The sequence below is a fragment of the Pteropus medius genome, unplaced genomic scaffold (assembly GCF_902729225.1).
Source record: "Pteropus medius unplaced genomic scaffold, Ma_sr-lr_union100, whole genome shotgun sequence".
NCBI lineage: Eukaryota > Metazoa > Chordata > Mammalia > Chiroptera > Pteropodidae > Pteropus > Pteropus medius.
Window position 1 is genome coordinate 6595085 of NW_024352786.1, and position 20011 is coordinate 6615095.

Sequence of the window (20011 nt, forward strand, 5' to 3'; positions counted from 1 at the left end):
TTATCCGATGAGTAAGAAGTCAAACAATCTTTGTTTGAAAAAGGAAGGAGAAATGCTAACTGAATAGGTCCCCATTCAATCTGAGGCTGTGAGTCCTGGGCGAGAATGAGTTTTACATTTGACTCAGGCTGTATTTGCTGGCTCTTAGTCATAGCACATCTCACCCCAATAATCCTAATCTTCTCAAGGAGAGATCATGGAAAGCATAAAGGACTGTATCGACTAACCTAAGATCTCAATTATAAGACCATTATAAGGTGTGAGGGGTGGGGCAGAGTGACAGCATAGAGGGAAGGTCGGCAGGAAGTATGGTGAATCACCTGCCCTGACCCTACTCGTCTAAACATTCGCTTGGCCAATTTCCCCATTTTTCGGTTTCAGCTTGAAGTCATTCTTGACTCCCAAGGCCGAGGTGGCCTTTCCATTTTCATCTTAATCAAAGCACTTATTCTATTTATAAATAATTATGCCTTGACTTGCCTATCTCCCTGCCCAGGCTGTAAGTTCCTTGTTGAAGCCCCTTACTATACCTCAGTATCTTTACTAGATATTAATGCTTATCACAGAGTAGAGGCTCAAAAATTACTTATTGTATAATTGAATTAACAAATGAATAGCAATTGGATTATACAAGAGGAATGTAGGTTTTAATGATATAGCCTTCTTGGCTATGGAGTCCTTTTTGCTCCTTTGGGTCAAGGAATGGGTGTCCCTTTTGGGCTTCTGTAGGCCTTTCAGCTTTAAAGAAGAATAAAGTCCTAGAAGTTGTTGAGGTTTGCAGGGAATGAAGTACATCTTTAGCACTGGGGACAATTCTGGTCCTGCAGACTTAGTCAAGTGAGAAGATGAAACAAGGAACTCAGACCTTGGTTGACTCTATACAGGAAAAAGCAATCTGCACATTTCCTTCTAGATTGTCTACTCCAGTTCACCAAGATATTCAAGAATAAAAATCCAAGCCCACTTGCTTACCAGGAATAAAAACTGTGTATGACTAGAGCGTTTTGTGTTATATCTCTTAGGAACCAGAATGTGGTAGAGAAATAGAGAGTTAAAAATTCCAAAGCTTACACTGTTATACAGGAAATCTGTTTGAAATTAAGGTCTATGTTCAAATATATCTCACATAGGCAAGGACCTCAGTAATATTCTACTTTATGTTCCTTTTTATAGAAAAATAACCATTTCTATATGCTAGTTTTAAGTATCTTGAAAGAGTACAAAAGCGTGTGAGCGTGTGTGTGTGTGTGTGTGTGACAGACTTAGCAAATAAACTGCCTTAAGAGGCCTAAACAAAAGAGGCCTAGACAAAAGATGACTTTCTAAACTACTTGAATCGCCTACAAAAATCCAATGATGAAAGTCATGTTTCAACACATATAGCTCAGTTCTGAAAAGCCAGAGTAACTGGCTATGTGTTAATTGATCAAATGTGCTTATTTGACTAAGCTTTAGAGGGCAAAAGCTAAGACCACCAACAAATTTTAGATATAATCAAGTAATTCTAGGTTTTATACAAACTGTTCACAGTTGGTATGTTTCATTAGATAAGATTTAAATGGCAGAATGTCTGAATATATATAATAGCAAGATGTGCTATAAAAAATGACTTGAAAATGATTCCTAAAATTGTCATTTGTGAATGCATCATGCTAGAGCTTCTCTTGTTCTCTTTATTACAAAAGAATTAGAGGGAAGGATCTTTTTTAGTATCCAAGTAAATTTTTCTTCAGTCTTCCTCTATTTAAATATTTTTCTTTTTTCATACACATTTAGTGTTTCTTTACATTTATAATTTATGTAAAACTTGTTTTTCCCTTGTTTAATATTGTTTTTCTAAATGTTCCCTTTCTAAATTTAATGTCATTCGCATTAGCCCAAACCTCATTTTCTATTCTTAGCTTTTTAAGCAAGATTGCTGATCTCAGCTTCACTGGTATTTCGTAAGACTGATTTTCAAAGACACATTTATTTAATATGGGATTCTCTACATTATATGTGGTAAATGGAAACGAGTAAAATGAAGAATAACCTTTGGCCCTTGTAGTCCTTGAGGTCCTGGTGGTCCAGGGGGACCCTAAATCCAGAAAAGACAAAGTTATAAAAAGTAACCAAGTGTATGTATTAAATTTTATGCTTTAAGTACACTATACATCTTCCTAATTTCTATCATAATCAAATATCCCCCAATATTGATTTGCAACGAGGAAAAATTTCACTGGTTACAGAATTATAAAAACTACATGCTTACATGAAAAAAAAAATCAACAAACCTTTAGGCCAAAATAATACCGAAGATACTTTTGGGTTGATTTGTAAGACAATGTAATATTGCTGCTTTGTCCCACATTCATCTTTTTGGGTTGAATTAGCTTACTAATATTATCTGTGTTTCTAGACACATTTCTCCCCTCCCCACCAAAAGACTTTGATTTCCAAACACTAAAGAACAAAGATATATTATTAAGATAAGACTAAAGACTTGCAAGAAAAATACTTTTCTTTTTTTTTTTTTTGGCTTTTTCAAGAAGTAAAAATAATTCAACTGGGGCAAATATTGTAAAAGGTTATTAGTATAAGAAAACAAAGCTAAATAACAGATAAAACCAATTGCTACATTAGTACCATTATGAGCAGCATGCATCAACACCAAATACAAAGTCACAAACCACAGAAATCATGCAATAGGAGTTACCGTAACAGTTAAGGTGGTAATCCTCTGTTGGGAAAATGTATTGATAAAGACAGAGTTACCTATTTTGTGTGCCAAAGTACAATAATACATTTCTGAAATCATCAACTTTTTAAATATGTCTTGGCAAGACCGATGTCTTATAAGGAATTAATAAGATACTGAGAGCATATTATCCTATCTTCAAAGGAATATGATATGTTGTAAAGATTCTTTTAAAATTACTTTTAGAATTTCATTTTAACAATCTATGGATAAAGAAAAAATAAAATTTCAAAATTTTAATTTATCTGATTAAAAAAATTATGTAGTGAAATAGTATATACACTAGAGGTTTGTCAGTGTAACTGTGACCTGAGAAACTTCATCATTCATAAGCGCTCTATTCAATTAGAGAAAACAGAACTATCTTATTTATAAGTGACAATTTTTTTTCTCTTTTAGTCTGAACCTCATCTGTTGCACTATAATAATCTTGTGTGTGGGGATGGGTGGGTGCATACCATGCTCAAAGATAAGAGCTGACACGAGATTCATCTAGTTTCTTAATATAAAGTGCTAGAGTACTGTAACAAAATACATTCTCTCAAAGTATAAATCTCCAAAATACTCGATCTCTAATTCATGAATTGTTTTTGTATTACTTTCCAGTCTAAGTCTTATGTTACACTTTATGCGATCATTCTCCATTAGGGACTCCGGTCACAGAGAAACATCATCCAATTACTGTGAATACTGGTTTAACACCATCTCTTTGTTTTCCACTACTCTATTTCCATTTCCAATCCGGGTTGTTGTTGCCATTTTTTATTATTGTTGTTGTAAAAAATAATCTTAACGTTATCTATCTTATTTCAAACACTTAATTGAGTCTCTAGTGACATGGTGCTATTATTCCTTAAAAAAACAATACATTTATTTATGCATGTGTACAAGTGGTTCAACTTTGTACTCTATGATAAAATCAGTTATAGTCATTACAACTTCAGAAAAAACTTAATAGGAGAAAATCAACCAGTGCTTCTCAGATAAAGGCAAACTGACCACAAACTAGGGCAAGGCTATAAAAAAATCAAAACCCAGATTTTTATATCATCATGTCTGTGTAACATAAGACACTACTTTATTCTTATGGGATTCACCTAAAGCAAGAGTTGGATTTATGGTTTTGAGAAAGCTACTTCTTTGTTCCTATAGGCAAATTAGTCATTTTTTAAAGGCTGTTAGAAAATTATAGAGTAGAAATAATTTCTTTATCATTGCCTTTCAATTACATATTGCAATTTTAACTAGAAAGCAGAATCATAAAACCTTAGAAAGGGAAGGAAATTTAAAATGTGAACTCTCAGAGGTTTTCCAATGTGAGCCATATATGATTCATTTTCCACCTAAACACAAAACTAGTCTATTTTTTAAAAAAAATTTAAAGATAACAACGTTTTATAATGAGGTGCATATGCATTTAAATGATCTTGTTAAATAATCATATTTGTGAGACCTAAAAATTATACAGGGCAGGTTCCATCCAGTTAATAGAAGAACAAATGACAGAAAACTAAGCTAATTTCTCAAAAGCAGAGTTTTTACTACTATCCTACAGCACTAGTGTGCAGACACACAGAGAAGTCCTAAGATTATTTGCTTACCTTGGACTTCTTGATTCTGGTTCCTCTAAGTTAAAGCTACATAGATTCGACAAGATTCTCACCTGAAGTTCAGAAATGATTTGAAAACCAGAATTCTTGGTAGTGATGAAGAATGGCATGCCAGTCTCTAGGGAGGCATGGTGTGAAATGGGAGGCATGAGCCAGAGAGACTGTAAACTGGGTGAAGGCTGGCGGGCTGCTTCGTGATTTATTCCCTGAAATGCTTATGTGAGTCTCTTTAGAATTAAAGGTTATTTTCTTTCATTTCTCATAAAGATGTAAGCTTAAAATCACCCATGATTTACACCAGGGAACAGGTTTAGTTTAAATGGTGGTGAGGAATTTTAAAAGCTTGAGCTAGGAAATAGATTTTATCGATAGTTGTGGAAATGTAACCACCTTAAATAAAAGTCAAAATAAATGGCTTATGGCAAATGTTCATGTAAATAATAATTTTCAATACAGGCAACAGTAAAATCTTATATTTCTAATGTGATATTTTCATAACTGTAATATACTCTTATTTATCTGATTGTCAGTTTTTTTTAGAGGAGGCAATAGTAAAATGAAATCAGCAAAACTGTGAAAATCCATCACTGGTTAGAGAATTAGGAAAATAAATATCTACAACTTCTCAATCTGATGGCTATTTAATTTAGTTCACTTTATTAGGGATTCTTAATCCACTAGAGTACTATACTAGGAAAACAAATAGTTTTGAAGTAAAAAAACAAAACAAAACTATAAGCTATTTACTAGTGCAACACATACTTGTCCTAACAAGCCCATAAGAAGAGAAAACCTTTAGGCTGAGATATAAACCATGAATTAGTGGATTATGATGGATATTAACTTGTTTACAGTCATATAGAATTCAAGGTGAAAAAAAGAAAATGAGCACAAATTTCTTTCATACCAAGACGCAGGCGTCAGAATTTTAATAAAGTACAGTGTGTTTAGCAGAGTGTTCAGGAGCTCCTGAGAAATAATCCTAACCATAGTATTAGATTTTATAGGCTCTTAGAAAAAAATCTATTCCAAAAACATCTTCATTTTACAAATAAGATCAATGAAGTATAGATACATTAAGTGACTTCCCCAAAATGACTTAGCTAGTTAGTAGCAAAAGGGAGATCAAAACAGAGATTTCAGTTTTAGGCTAAGGGTAGCTTGCTCCATGCCAGGTCCTATTCATGGACAGGATGCTTTAAAAGGACTCTCATAATTTTGCAGAAAATAGCCAATAATTGGAGTAGTTTTTGGAAGGTAAGAGAATGGATACCTCTTAAAGATGGCAGCAGCATTATGGTGACATTGCAAGCAGTTTAAGGGAAATTTACAACATTGCTAATAAATTAAGTTTAAAAAGTGTGTCCCTATATTTTAAAGGTAAGAACTCTGAAAACATAGTAGGTACACCTAAATGTCTTGTTCTGTTCCTTTATACATTGCATTATCAACTTTTGGGAAAAGGGAACAACTTAGAAAACTGATTCTAGAACTTCACAATAGCCCAGCAGCTACTACTACTTGTGTGTATCCACTTGGACTGAGGACACCAATTCAAGCTTTTGACTGAACATTCTGCCCCAGTAGCATTTCTCCAAGCAGTAAGCATGCTTCTCTTTGCATTTTCCAGAAGAAAAAGAATGAAAAGAACAGAAAAGTAGGTTGAGCTGAAGACAGATTCTGTAAAAACTATTTAATGCTTTACTAGTTAAAAATGGTAGTTGTAGCAAAGGACCCATAGAAATATAAGTCGCCCATAATTAGAGAATATTAGTGAAGTCATGAGGACGGAAAATAACAAGCAAACAAGTGAATAATAGTAAATATTTAAAACAACTGATTTGGCTTTCGAGCAAACAAATGGACTGTACATATGAGCTACGTATATCATTCATTCAACCAAGAGCAGTTTATTTACTATTTACAGCCAGACCTGTGTCTGGCATGTTGGGGAATACAGAGTAAGCATAAGACATGTTTCCTATCACCAAGTAACTTGTGGTCTGGTAAGTGGCAAGAGTGAAATAAATTATTCGATTTGAGAAAAATTAAATGTTAAACCACTGGGGCCTGATTGCTGATGTTTAAAAGAATTAAGAGGAGGAACTCACCTGGGTGGTGGCAGTGGATCGTTGGAGAAGATTTAGATGGATGAAAGAAAGAAAAATGGGATGAACCAGGCAAAAAGAGAGGGATTTTTTATGGATATGATAAATATGATCACTTTGGGGGAAAATGTGTGCTGTGGAGAAATAGAAAATTCTGTCCAGGAAAGGCAGGATTATAGAGCCTTGAAAGTCAGACAGAGAAGTCTGAGCTTGATAGAGTAGGTGAGAGGGTCCATTTAGGTTTCTTAAGGGATTGAAGCCATCAAAATAGTGATAATTAGTAAAATATAATAAATATTTAAATATAAAAATAGAAGGGCAGGGAAGCACTAGGGCAGAGGAATCGGCTGAGGACTTATTGCAGTGTTAGATCTGAGAGAAACACCATGTGGACCTCGCTGGGATGGATAGAATGGGGGCAACCTCAAAAGACACTTTAAAAAAGGAAACAGGAGCATCTGGTGAAATATAATGAATGAAGGAGGAAGAATAGTTTAAAAATAACTCTCAAGTTTCTATCACAAGAAATTCAAAGACTTATTATGGTAGCATTAACAGAATATAGATTGCTAAGAAAGGGAAACATTTGCTGGTGGGAAAGGTAACCAGTTTAATTGTGTGTATTCGTGGAAACTGATAAAGCAATGGTGCATCCATAGTGGAAATATTCCTAGACAACTGGGGGTATCTGCAAGTCAGACCTGGCGACGAAAGATTTGGAAGCAGCCATAACATGGTAGAACGAGGAGTCATTGTACCAAGAAAAGAACAGAGATTTGAGGATACCAAAAATTAGGGACTGGACGAAAAAACTGGAAATACTAAAATAGGGTGGATCCATCAGCAAAGAACATTGGAAGAGTAAAGGATCCAAGAAACCAGAAAGAAAAAGTTTCAAAAGGAAGGTGGTTTAGTATAAATGTTATGGAAATGTCAAGGGTGATAAGTACAACGGGCTTGACATAGAAGTTATTATTGACCTTTACAAGGTAAGTTACAGAAGAATGATGATACAGGTTAGAATACAGGAGTCCAAGCACGAAAAGGGTGAATAGGAAGCAAAGGTGATGGAGACAAGGCACGCAGTCTATGGTTTTTACTTAATGGAAGAAAAAGAATTGAATAGTAGCAGTAATAAAAAACAAAACAAAACAAAACAAAAAACCACCTAAAGAGGATCTATCATATGTCAGGCATTTAGCCATTGCTAAACCCTGTGAAGTAGTTATTATGATTGTCCTCATTGTACAAACGAGAAAACTGAGGCACAGAGAAATATATAACTTGCCCTAGGATATGCACTTAGCAAGCAAGAGAGCTGAGATATGAACTCAGGCAGCTTCAACTCCAGAACCATAAGGTTCTTTACTGCTTTACTAGGCTCATTTTTCATGCAAAGAGACAAAGACTGGTGAAATTAACACAAGGTTTAAACCAGGTAAGATTTAAGCAGATCCGAAGGTAGAAGGGAAAAAAAGATAGGAAGATTGAAAAATGCTAGGAAGTAAAGAGGATAAACTGGGGCAGAAAGAAGGGGATGGGTTCAGTAGAGGGAGAGTGTGTACTTTGAGCAGTGGAGCCCTCTGGGATCTAAGGTGTGTGGAAGCTGATATTTACACACATTACATGGTGCTCATCAGTGTCACTGTCGTTTGCAGTTACTTGCCTGCAAAGCTTCATGGAGGTTGCCATTATAGTCTATAATCTCCGTGGCTCCTTGATCTCCCTTTTGACCAGGTGGGCCCTATGAAAAAAAATAACCAAAAGAATATCATGGAGGTTAGGCTAGGAATATAGAGGGGATGATGGCCAAAAAAACCCCCCCAAAAAAACAACAAAAAAACAGAAATAGCAATGTGCAACTCCCTTTGATCATCAATTCCTGACTAAGGCACAACTTCACCCTAGAATACATAATAATGTTTGAATTTTGTCCTTATTTCAAAGGAGGCAAACCACTTCTAATTTCTTGTGGTATGTTAAAGATATGAAATCTGAAAAAAGAGAGATATAATTTAATCTCTGAAACTTTTTTTAAGTTTATTAGGGTAACATTGGTTAATACAATTATATAATTTTCAGGTGTACATTATAATTTGACATCTGTATATTCTATTGTGTGATTACCACCCAGAGTCCAGTTTCCTTCAGCTACCATATATTTGATCCCTTTTACCCACTTCACCCACCACCAACCCCGCTATATTTGACCCCCTTTACCCCGTCTACTTCTTCCCTCCTCCTCTACCCCTACCCTCTGGTAACCACTAGTCCATTGTCCATGTCCCTGAGTCTCTGTTTGTCCTGTTCATTTGTTGCTTTTAGGTTTATATCCCACATATACGTGATATCATGTGATTTTCAACTTTTTCTGTTTGGCTTATTTCCCTTAGCATGATTATCTCGAGGTCCATCCAGGTTGTTGCAAATGGCAGTATTTCATCTCTTCTTATGGCTGAGTAATACTCCATTGTATATATGTACCACAGCTTCTTTAGCCAATCATCTATTGTAGGACACTTTGGTTGCTTCCATGTCCTGGCCACTGTGAATAGTGCTACTATGAACATTGGTGTGCAAATATCTTTTCGGATATGGGTTTTCAAGTCTTTGGGGGTAAATACCCAATAGAGGGATGCTGGATCATATGGTAGATCGATTCTTAGTTTTTTGAGGCACCTCCATACTGTTTTCCATAGTGGCTGTACCAATTTGCAGTCCCACCAGCAGTGTATGACGGTTCCTTTTTCTCTACATCTTCTCCAACATTTGTTATCACTTGTCCTGTTGATTATAGCTATTCTAACAGATTATAGCTATTCTAGCTATTCTCCAATATTTGTTTTTACTTGTTCTGTTGATTATAGCTATTCTAACAGGTGTTAGATGTTATCTCATTGTGGTTTTGATTTGCATTTCCCTAATAGTTAGCGATGTTGAGCATCTTTTCATATATGAAACTGTTTTTGAAAATTAGAAAATGAAGGCTCATCTGATTTGACTTGCAAACATTTATTGACTTTATCCAAATTTATTAAAGCAACCCCTAACCTTTTCTAGTCATCTACATCTCACGGATTGCTTCTTCATTCTTTAGGGAAATAGAATATTATTCTTAGGAAATGTTTGGTTTTCCCAACAGGAATAGAATTCCATTAAAATAAAACCAAATAGGGAATGTGAAGGAAAATACATATATTCTCAAGACTTCTACCCTACTTACTAGCTCTGCCACTGAATTTCCATTAGTCATGTCCTAATTCCCTGCCTGTGTTTAAAAAAGGCTCTGAAAAGATACGTTATTGTTTTCTTTATAATTGGGTTAACTGAAAATGGAAAATTCTACAAGCTGGATGGCTATGGGCTTCCTACTGCTCATTTAGCAGAGGAAAAGGAGATGGAGAGGTCCTTAGACCTTCCTCTCATGAGCTTATTTTATGTGTTAGAATCTACACACTCATTTCTTCTGACGACTAAAATTAAAAATAACAGGAAAGAAGGGAGTAGCAGGAATAATTACAGCAGTCTACCTCCAGTGCTATTATTGGACATTATTAGTCCAGGTGCCTTGTGAAAAGACACACAGAAACATACTTTAAATTTGGGCTTGGAGGGGAACAAAAGCTTAGATGAGAGACACACTCACCCTTGGTCCCAGCGTTCCAGAGTCTCCTTTGTCTCCACGGTCACCCTTTCCCCAGTGAAAAGAGAAAACACCTAATTAGTAGTTAGGACAGTCTCAGATCTAAGGATGTGTTTAATATCACAGCAGCACCTTTAATACAAACTTCAGAAGTGGAAAATAACAACTAGAAGAACAATAACCACTGACATGGCAAATGCTTTTTTAAGATGCACCTTGAAGTGAATTAAAATTCCCCTTTCAGATACTAGAGTACGTGGGAACAACAATATATATGTTAGCTCTCTCACTAGGGATCTTCAAAAGCAAAGCAAGTGGTTTCCATGACACCCAAAGTACATTTTTACCTCTCAGATTGAGCCATGTTCTTGACTTTAATGGAAAGATTTGGGGCAAAGGGAAAAAGAGCCAACCACTTCAAATGTCTGTCCTCTGAGAAATGTAAATAACTGAGACAAGGAAGAAATGGAGAGCTTATTCTAGGGAAAATCAGGAGGGAAAGGTCACCAGCTAGGCCTCCCTGTGATGATGGGGATCTAAGGAAAAGTTTTTTTTCTGTAGGTACAGGCATTTTAACATTTAGTAGGTGCTGAAGTGGACAGCAGCTAGCTGAGACAGAGGGGCAGGGCTGAAGGTCGGGCAGGGCAAACCCAGCTCTCTTTTTTTCCCCAATGCAATATGGGAAATCTCTAAAGTTCCGTTTATGGTGTTATTACCCCACCTGGAAAGATACCGGATCCAAACTGCACATACATCACTCTGAGAACACTCAAAATTCTCAGAAATCTAAACAGAAACGTTAGAGATTTGAACCTGTCTAGATTTGAGGGTTCTTTAAAAATGGCCTTAAATGTAGAGAGGCCTTTTCCTAAATGGAATTGAAAGCATTTTGGTATGACTTTTTACATACTCCTATAAACTGGGTAAAGACCAATGAAGATAAGCAGGAAAGGGGATTATAATTTTTATCTAGCTGTATTATGCTAATAGCATTGACCATAATAATTAAATTTTCTATGAAAAACAAGATGAAACAAACCAATTGTTTTGAGACTTCATCATAAGGGTGAAATTATTGCAATCCCAGTGTGTGAAAGAGTTTCATCTAAAATATGATTCAGTGTGCAACAGGAATAAAGCATAGTTCTTGAAGGCCTCGTGTTACATTAAAATGATTACCGGTTACTGACCTTTGACCCCTTTGGGCCCCTAGATCCTGATTCACCTTGTTTTCCCTAATATAGGAGAATATGAAAATGAAAAAGAAAAAGACAGAGGAGATAAGAACAGAAAAAAGAAATTAACAGTGACTCAGTGAAGAAAAATGGGAACACTTTATTTTAACTGCCACAATAAATGGCTCTATTTAATGCTGGCTATTAAAACACTAAACAAAAGTATCATCACCGCTATAACTGAAACTGCCCTTCCACCAGTGGATAAGAAGAGCTCTGCGAATAATTCTCATTAGTCTCAAAGTGTGCATAAGTCTCCTTTTCATCAAAGAGTAAATCATTTCCTGTATCTCTGGTATGGGTTATTAAAATAAAGTGTTACCATATTAGTTTGCAGCAAGTTTAGAAGAATAAAGATTGGATAGTCAAATAAATCCTTGGCGCTAATATTTTCAAAGTGTTACCATCTAGTTACCATCGAAACTAACACAACACACATCAACATTTTCTCAGTAAGCTTTAATACTCATTGAGTAATAGTGACAGTACCTCCCCCTTTACGTTGGAATGTGTTATCAAATTTGTTCATTGAAAAAAGGGTAAACTGGAAAAGTTGAATTATAAAATCTTTTCTGAAAAGAACCAATTGGTATGCATTACAATACATTATTTGTGATTTTGGTTGTATTAATACCTGTAGAAGAAATTTTAAATTTTAAGTTTCGTTTCTAAAGCAAATGGCACACATTTTGAAAACAAAGGATGGTATTTTTCAATGTAACAATAACTGACCTTCAGTCCAGGGGTTCCAGGCTCCCCTCGCTCACCTCTTCCAGGAGGCCCTGCCTCCCCTCGTTCACCCTGTCACGAATTGCAAAACAGATAAATGGCAACACCCCTCCCCACCCCCATCTCAGCTGGTCCCGGCTGATTATTAAGTTGAATAAAATAAAATTTTTAAAAAGCTGAAAATTATCATTATTTGTCATGTACCCAGCACTGTATTACTCTCAACATGAATTATCTCAATTAATAAAACAATTGTTCAATCAATTGTGTTATCATTCCCATTTGATAGATAAGGAAATGGATTGGTAAATGCTTGTCAGGTACCTATGCTGATAAACAGAAAGACCTTTAAAGGGTCTTGATAAAGGCCATCATGGTACCTCAGAACAGAAACAGACATAGTTTGCATTCTGTAGCCACTTTCAAAGTACTACCAGGAAGAAGCATGGCAAAGTGGTTAAGGCTTTGTAATGACTTTAATTTGTCACTTTGTAATGGCCAGGTTTTGTAATCTCACATCCTGGGTCTTAACCCTGGCTCTGTTATTTACCAGTTCCGTGTTTTGGGGCAAGCTAATTAAGTTCCAAAAGCCTCAGTTTCCTTTGTAAAATGTAGAAACTTGTAGTACCAATCTTATAACTTATAAATGTAAAGTGCTCAGCATAGTAAAAGACACATAGGTGTTATAGTTTTTTGCTCTAGTCACTGCTCTGTGAAGTATAACATGGTCACTGCCCCAAAGAAGCTAGTGATCTAGGTTAGACAAGATCCACATGAACAAAATAGTTAAGAATGTAATGTAAGGCCAAATATGAGAGAAGAAAAACCTCCATTAAATTTTCAGTGGTCCAGACTGGCTTCCTGAAGCTGAGACATGAGCCATGTCCTGAAGGATGAATAGGGAGTATTTTATAATTTTTGCTGTTTATGATTGTGCTATTAATGAGTACAAGAACGCCCCAAACACTTTACATGCATTATCCTATTTAATCCTCAGAACAGATGAGAAAGGTGTTAGTATTTAAAGTCTACAGATGAAGATCCTGAAGCTCAGAGAGCTTAAGTAACTCTCCGAAAGTCACGAAGTTTTTAAAAGGGTGATGTAGGCTTTAAATTCCAAGATCTTTATTTGTGTCCTTCTCACTCTGGGGAGCCTTTGTGGTTTTACAGGGGAGGTGGGATAGAGTAGGCCAAAGATGAAGGAAGACGCAGTAAGTTTCTCGGCATGAATGGCAGAGAGTGGGAAAATGGGGAAGGTGGGAGGAAGGTCAAAGACTTGACTGGATGCCCGAGATGGAAAAGATGCTCCGGAAGGGATATTCCAGAGATTAGAGACTGAAGTGCTTCTGTCGATATACGGATTTTTTTTCAAAAAGTACTACATTCGGTGTTTCTCTTAATATTTTACAGACGAACTCTAAAATAGTAACTGCAACCTTATTTTAGAGAAAATCAGAAACTTTTGAAAATCATTTATCTGCAGTATACCGTAGGAGTGGAGTCTATAGTTCTTTACCTAGAAACGTTTTTTTTTTAATCATAATATCCCTAATTAGTTGCTTATCACTCTTTGGAATTATATTATTTATTTGTTTACTTCTTTCTCTCCTCCCATCCTCCCTTACACACACTAGGTAAGCTTCAGGAGAGTAGGTAGAGGCTGTTTTTGCTGCATTTACTCTCTCTTCATTCTCAAATACTAGAAAAATGTCTGGAAAAATTTTTTGTTCTTGAATTAATGGATAAACGGTATTATTCAAAGTATTCTAAATTATTGGGAATAAGACCCCATTTCTTTAGAGTAATATAGGTCTCTCCAGGACTGAGATAGATGCTGAAGCTACAGAAGTGCAGAAACAGATATTTTAGGTGCTATTATATATCTTCCTTCATTATGATTTCTCTTCACTGTGCTGGGGGTAAAATATGTGAGGTTAGTTTATTTTTTTAATTGAGTGGTACAAATCCAGATTGCCTACGTAACTGGAAAAACCTAGTTGTTTGCCTGGAAGAGATTTTTAAATAATCATGACTTTTCCATTGTGATACCAAATTCATGTTAAATAGGCAATTTAGCTGAAAATAAACTTTACAGTATTGTTAATAAAATGAATTTCCTATCCATATCCCATCTTGTAAAAATATAAAACATGTACAGTACATTCTTCACTTTTAGTGGGAGTTCAGGCTAGTATCTGCTATTAAAGTATCTGATCTGTAAAGTCAGAGTGGGTTCTTCATGAACGGTAATTAATGTTGATTTTGTGGTTCTACATTTGGATTTTTTTTTGAAATCGTGGAATAGTTTAAAATCAGTGAACTAAAGAAAAGATATTTAGGGATAAGCTACACTCTCTACTGCCTGTGTTTCTTTTATTTTCCCTTGTCTAGCAAGCCAAATGCTGCAAACATTTAGAGATGCAGTTCATGCCTGGTTCTCTTCAACACTCGCCAGGTTTCCCTTGTCTGTGCCTATCCATGAGGCTGCTGTCCTTCTCTGAGGCTGCAAGCCTGAATAAATACTACGGCTCTTGTATGAACACAGAATACTCATTATTCTCTTTCATGTACTCGCGCGCTCTCTCTGTGTGTGTGTGTATGTATATATACATATATACATATGTATGTATGTATGTATCTATGTATGTATGTATGTTTGTATGTATATTCCAGAAAGTGTGTTTCTTGTGTGAATCTGTTCAACCTAAAACAGGCATGTCTCACATTTTGTTAATAAGCCTGACAGCTCATTATGTGAAATAGAAATTGTTCAAAAACACCAGCAATTTTGCATGAATTCGATCTAGTTTCAGTCCCCTTTAGGCCACACATAGTTTCCATTTACTAGGATTAGAGTTATTTTCTCTTCACCAGCAGGAATGGGGACCCCTCTGTCAGAACAGACCACGAACACATTTCTCTAGCTCCTGGAAATCATCCTGGCTTATTTCTGGTGAATGCAACACACATTGAGGCAAAGATTGCTATGGTTTAAAAATGAAAGAATCCAATTTGATCTAAATTTGCCCCTTCCTTGATTCGTGAGTCTGTCACGAGTAAAGTTCCATCCTCAGAGCTGTTCCTTTTTTATGTCTTACTGGGTAGATAAAAAGAGAACTCCAGGCCTGAGTGTATCCACTGCTGGAAAAACATATAAAACATAATCTTTTATATGGTGGTAGATAGATCGTGCTTTTAGAGCCCTCTCTAGGGTTGCCAAGTAGAAGATCTTGACATGGTTTTCATTACAGAATCTTTCTGCAGAAGTTATTGAGAATGGATCATTTCGAGATGATGCACTTAGGAATCTATGTGAAATCAGTGTTCCCTGAAATCTAGGGAGTGATGAGGGAATAATAATAATGTTTGACTTACATGCATGTCCTAAAATCAGTGATAAAGAGCGGTAATTAATGAGTTTTATCTCTCCCCCTTAGAATCCCACCACTTTTCCATGTGGCCAGGAAGCTAATAGCATCGCATCAATTTAGGAGCAATTTGGGGGACAACTGGAACAACTAATATATTCCACCTTACTGTTGTCTTGATTAAGGCTTTCTAGAATTAACTTCCTATTACTCTACTTAATATAGTAGCTCCATTAGAAGTATTAGTAGTAGGTTATAGGCTGCTTTAGTTCTCTGTGAGGCAAAAATATGTGGTCACATAAATAATAAAGTTACCCTACATTTCTTTCAACATAATGGACTGAAAATACATGACAAAACAAATTCAGAAAGAAAGGAAAAGAAAAAGACTCCACTCACCTTTGTTCCTGGTAACCCTGGTAAGCCTGGCTCCCCTTGAGGACCAATGAAACCTGGTTCTCCCTTTAAAAAGATAAGCATATGAGATCATTATTCACTTGACAGTAAATAAGTAAAGTTACACTGATTTCCTTCTACTGAGATTTTACTCCTTTGATTGTATACAGCTTTCTTGCTGAAATCCAGCTACTGACTAAAAAAATTAATCAGAATAGATTTTGGTCAATAAAAATACTTTGAGCAAAGCTTTGGAGATTTAGAAAGTAAACGTGGCAAAGCAACCAGATAAATGTCTGTAATTTCCTTTCTCATCTGTTGTCCAGTACACCTTACCATTACCAAATCCAATTATGTTTGGGCAGCTGTGGTAGGTAGCCTCTAAGATAGATGATCCCATCTCCTGGTATTTGTGCCCTTGTATAACGTCCTCTGCTTGAGGATAGGCTGGATTTATTGACTGATATCTAATGATTATAATGGAAGTAATGGAGAAAGCAAGCTGCTATTCTGTGAGCAGTCCTATGGACAGATCTACATGGTGACGTCCAAGGTCTGCCAATAACCACACGTATAAGCTTGGGAGCAAATGTTCATAGAGTAGGTCTTCAGGTAAGACCACAGCCCTGACCGCATGCTTATGGGAGATAATGATCCAGAGGCACCCGGCTGAGATGTACACAAATTCCTGGTCCTCCAAATTGTGAAATAATTGTTTGTGATTTTAAGTTACTCCAGTTTCGGGGGTAATATGGTATGCAGCAATAAAAACCTGAACAGCGGATGTGGTGAGGGAAGGGATTCAGGAATGTTCAGCATGAAAGGAAAACTATCTCTCCTTGCCATACTTTCATAACTATTTTCCACTACCTGGAGTAAACCCAGTTACAGTATAATAAAAAATATATCTGGTCTTATTCCTGGTTCCTTGCACAGAGCCCCTAAAGCCCTTGGAATTTCCTGTGTGATAAGAGTAATAGGAGAATCTTTTGCTATTCTTAACAAGCCCCTTTCAAACATAGCTGAGTTTATGCTAATGAAGTGACTCTAGGTGGGCCCCTAGATAGCTTCAGGATGGAGGCTGTGATAAGAAGGTGGGAACTTTCAGCCCCTCCCCAACTCTCTCCATTTTCAGAGGGGAGAGGGGCTGGAGACCGAGTTTACTCACCAATGGTCAAGAATTTAATCCATTGTGCCTAAAATGGGACCTCCATAAAAACCCTTAACCAATGGGGATCGGAGAGCTTGCGAGCTAGAGAACACATCCACGCGTTGGCAGGATGGGGTAGCCCAATTCCATGAGGACAGAGGGCCCTGTGCTTGAGGCACTTCTGACTTCACCCTCTCTACCTTTTTATGTGGCTGTTCATTTTTTATCTTATATAATAAACTGTAATAGTAAGTATGGCATTTTCCTGAGCACTATGAGTTGTTCTAGCAAGTTATCAAACTTGAGTGGGAGTAGGAGTGGGTTGTACCCTCGAATTTGTAGCCAAATCAGACAGAGTGCAGGTAAACAGAGGACTCAGTACCTGTGATTTACATCTGAAGTGAGGGCAGTCTTGTGGGACTGAGCTTTTAAACCTGTGGAGTCTGATGCTAACTAACTCTGAGTAGCTGGTGTCACAGTAAGATTGAATTGTAGGACACACAGTCGGCATCAGAGATTCAGAGTTGGATAATTGGTGTTTGAAAAGACACCATGTATTTGGTGTCAGGGAACACCTGAGACCGGTGTTCGCATTTACTTGACTATCCAAAGAGTTTTGTTTTCTCTTTAAAAATGTGAGCTCAAATGTAAGTGTCTAACTTCTTGAAATCTATAATGAAATTTTAAAGCAAAAAACATGATGGCTCTGTTCCCATATTTCTTTTATTTATTTTTTTTATTTTTTATCTGCCCCCATTGGATTATTTCTAGAGCAGCTGCTAATATTTATACGTCTGATTTTTTTTCTAAGGTAGTGATATTTCAACAGTTGTTTTTGATACTTGGAATTGAGCAGGAAGATACTGAGAGGATGTTTTATCAGAAATGTTAAAATGTCATTAAATATTTTTGAAACGAGTGAGTTTTTAAAATATGCTATATAGAAACTTGGGTATTGGGTGGGAAACAAACTGTCATTATCACCACAAAATGTACGATATTGAAGTATAACTCAAATTTATCTCTAGCTCTGATGTTCATGGTACTGGTTTAAGAAGAAAAGGTAGATGGGAACTAATGCTTTAGGTTTATCGTTTACAGAATTTCTATAATTCTATTCTACCTGTCCCCCTGCCCTTACACATATTGGAAAAAAGAATCTGAACAAATAATTTTGGGTGGATCTCTTAATAGTCTAAAATGAAAATCAATTATATTCAGAGAAATTAATGATGACTATTGTATTTCTAATAAAAGAATTTAACTTCTTTTAAACAAAAAATCATAAATACATTTATTTACAAGTAAAATATTCCTCCCAATAAAATCATATATAAAGATATCAATATTCCCTCTCCACCCTCAAGAAAAAAGTTATGTCAGTCAATGTCTATCACAGTTACAACTTACTCTCATGGAAATATAATGTGAGTTAATAGGTTGAAAATTTACACATAGACAAGACTCTTGCATATCTTCAAGTAGAAATAAAATGATCTCACTGTTTAGTAAAGCAAATAGAAGCACCATTAAAGCATACTAATAAAACAGAAGAAAAAAAGATCAAATGTTGCAGAAATGTATTTCCTATTCATGTTAGTGCTTAGTTTATAAAAAGATAAAACATGCAGTTTTATAGTTCACAGATAAATAGATAAGGCTTTGTGATTTCAGTGGCCAGACAAAAATGTTTTCCTTTCTTTTTAAAAAATATAATATATATTAAATTCTCCTGAGTAAATATATAGAAAGTTCAACAAGATGTCCAGGGAAAGTTCCATTTTAAGACATAAAATTAGCAATGCATTTGGCAGTCACGATGAACTTAGTTAGCACTGTTAATGTTGGCTAATTCTAAAGGCTTTGGGTATGATTAGTTATACCTTACGCCACTCTAAGAAAGCATCATCCATATCCATACATTTATATATTTTAATTTATTCGGGGGGAAAAACAGCATACTCCACTTTAGGATCACAGCTGCACATCTAATTCCAGAACTCCTGATCACTTTTGTGACACTAGCTCCATCCTCTCCGTATCTTGGCAGGATGGGGAGCAAATAATCATTGGTCTCTTTTTTGTCTCAGGCTTGAAAGACAATTGGCGAAGTAAATAAGGCATAAATATGTCTGCTCAGGGTCCTGATTGTGCTCTTTCTTACCTTCCGAAGCTTAAACCAGAGGTTCTCAAAGTGTCTTTTCACTTACCCTTTTTATTGTACAGAGTAGGGAAAGTTCATTGATATGGTTTCAGATTCCACATGTCACCTAACATTTAAGAAAATACCCCTTTTATAGAGTCTGGGTTGATATCAAAGAAGAATATCCACAATTATATGGAAAGACTTTATTAAAATAATCTCTCTTTGTCCAATTACATATCTATATAAGGCTGGCTTTTCTTCATATGCTTCAACCAAAACAACAAATTGCAATGGATAAAATTCAGAAGCAGACAAGACACTCCAGCTGCTTTCTATTAAGCCAGACATTAAAGAGATTTGCAAAAAATAATAATAATAATAAAAAAACAATGTCACTTGTTTTTTTTTGAAGATTCAGTTATGTTTCATGTTATTTAATTAAAACATGTTATTTAATTAACACAAAATGGGTTTTTAAAATGTGCAAGTTTTAATTTCTAATACAGAAATATCAATAGATATGACCCACATAAAAACTTTCTTTCCTAATTTTTAAGTATGTAGAGGGTTTTGACACCAAAATGTTTGAGAATTGTTGATACAGAGTTGAGTTAAAGAAAGGGCTTTGCAATCTGGAATCTTGAAGTGCCAAATTATGAAAGATTCTGGCATTGTTAAGGATGGCTTAGTTAAGACTTATTATTATAAGATAATGCAAGCAAAGCACTATCTTAGTGCTGTCTTTAGAATAAAGTAAGTGAACAATAAATGTTTGTTATTATTGTTGTCCTTATATATTGGCTCAAAATTATTAGCTATCATTATTAATAGTAGTCACAGTAACAGAAGTATTATATCATCCCAACTAATTGGTGACATACAAGGTGAC

The 20011-nt window shown here is 35.7% G+C and overlaps 1 protein-coding gene across 5 annotated transcripts in view; it reads right to left on the bottom strand.

Moving 5' to 3' along the window:
• Positions 1–20011, bottom strand: part of COL25A1 (collagen type XXV alpha 1 chain) — a 414648-nt gene that overhangs the window by 35589 nt on the left and 359048 nt on the right. For 4 of the 5 annotated variants that reach the window (XM_039848694.1, XM_039848693.1, XM_039848690.1 and 1 more), the window contains 6 exons: positions 15830–15892; positions 12066–12134; positions 10102–10146; positions 8122–8199; positions 2696–2719; positions 2033–2077 (listed from right to left, as the gene is read on the bottom strand). In XM_039848694.1, coding sequence (XP_039704628.1) covers positions 2033–2077; positions 2696–2719; positions 8122–8199; positions 10102–10146; positions 12066–12134; positions 15830–15892 — 324 coding nt within the window. The remainder of the gene's footprint in view (positions 1–2032; positions 2078–2695; positions 2720–8121; positions 8200–10101; positions 10147–12065; positions 12135–15829; positions 15893–20011) is intronic. The other variant, XM_039848692.1, reaches the window with a different exon arrangement.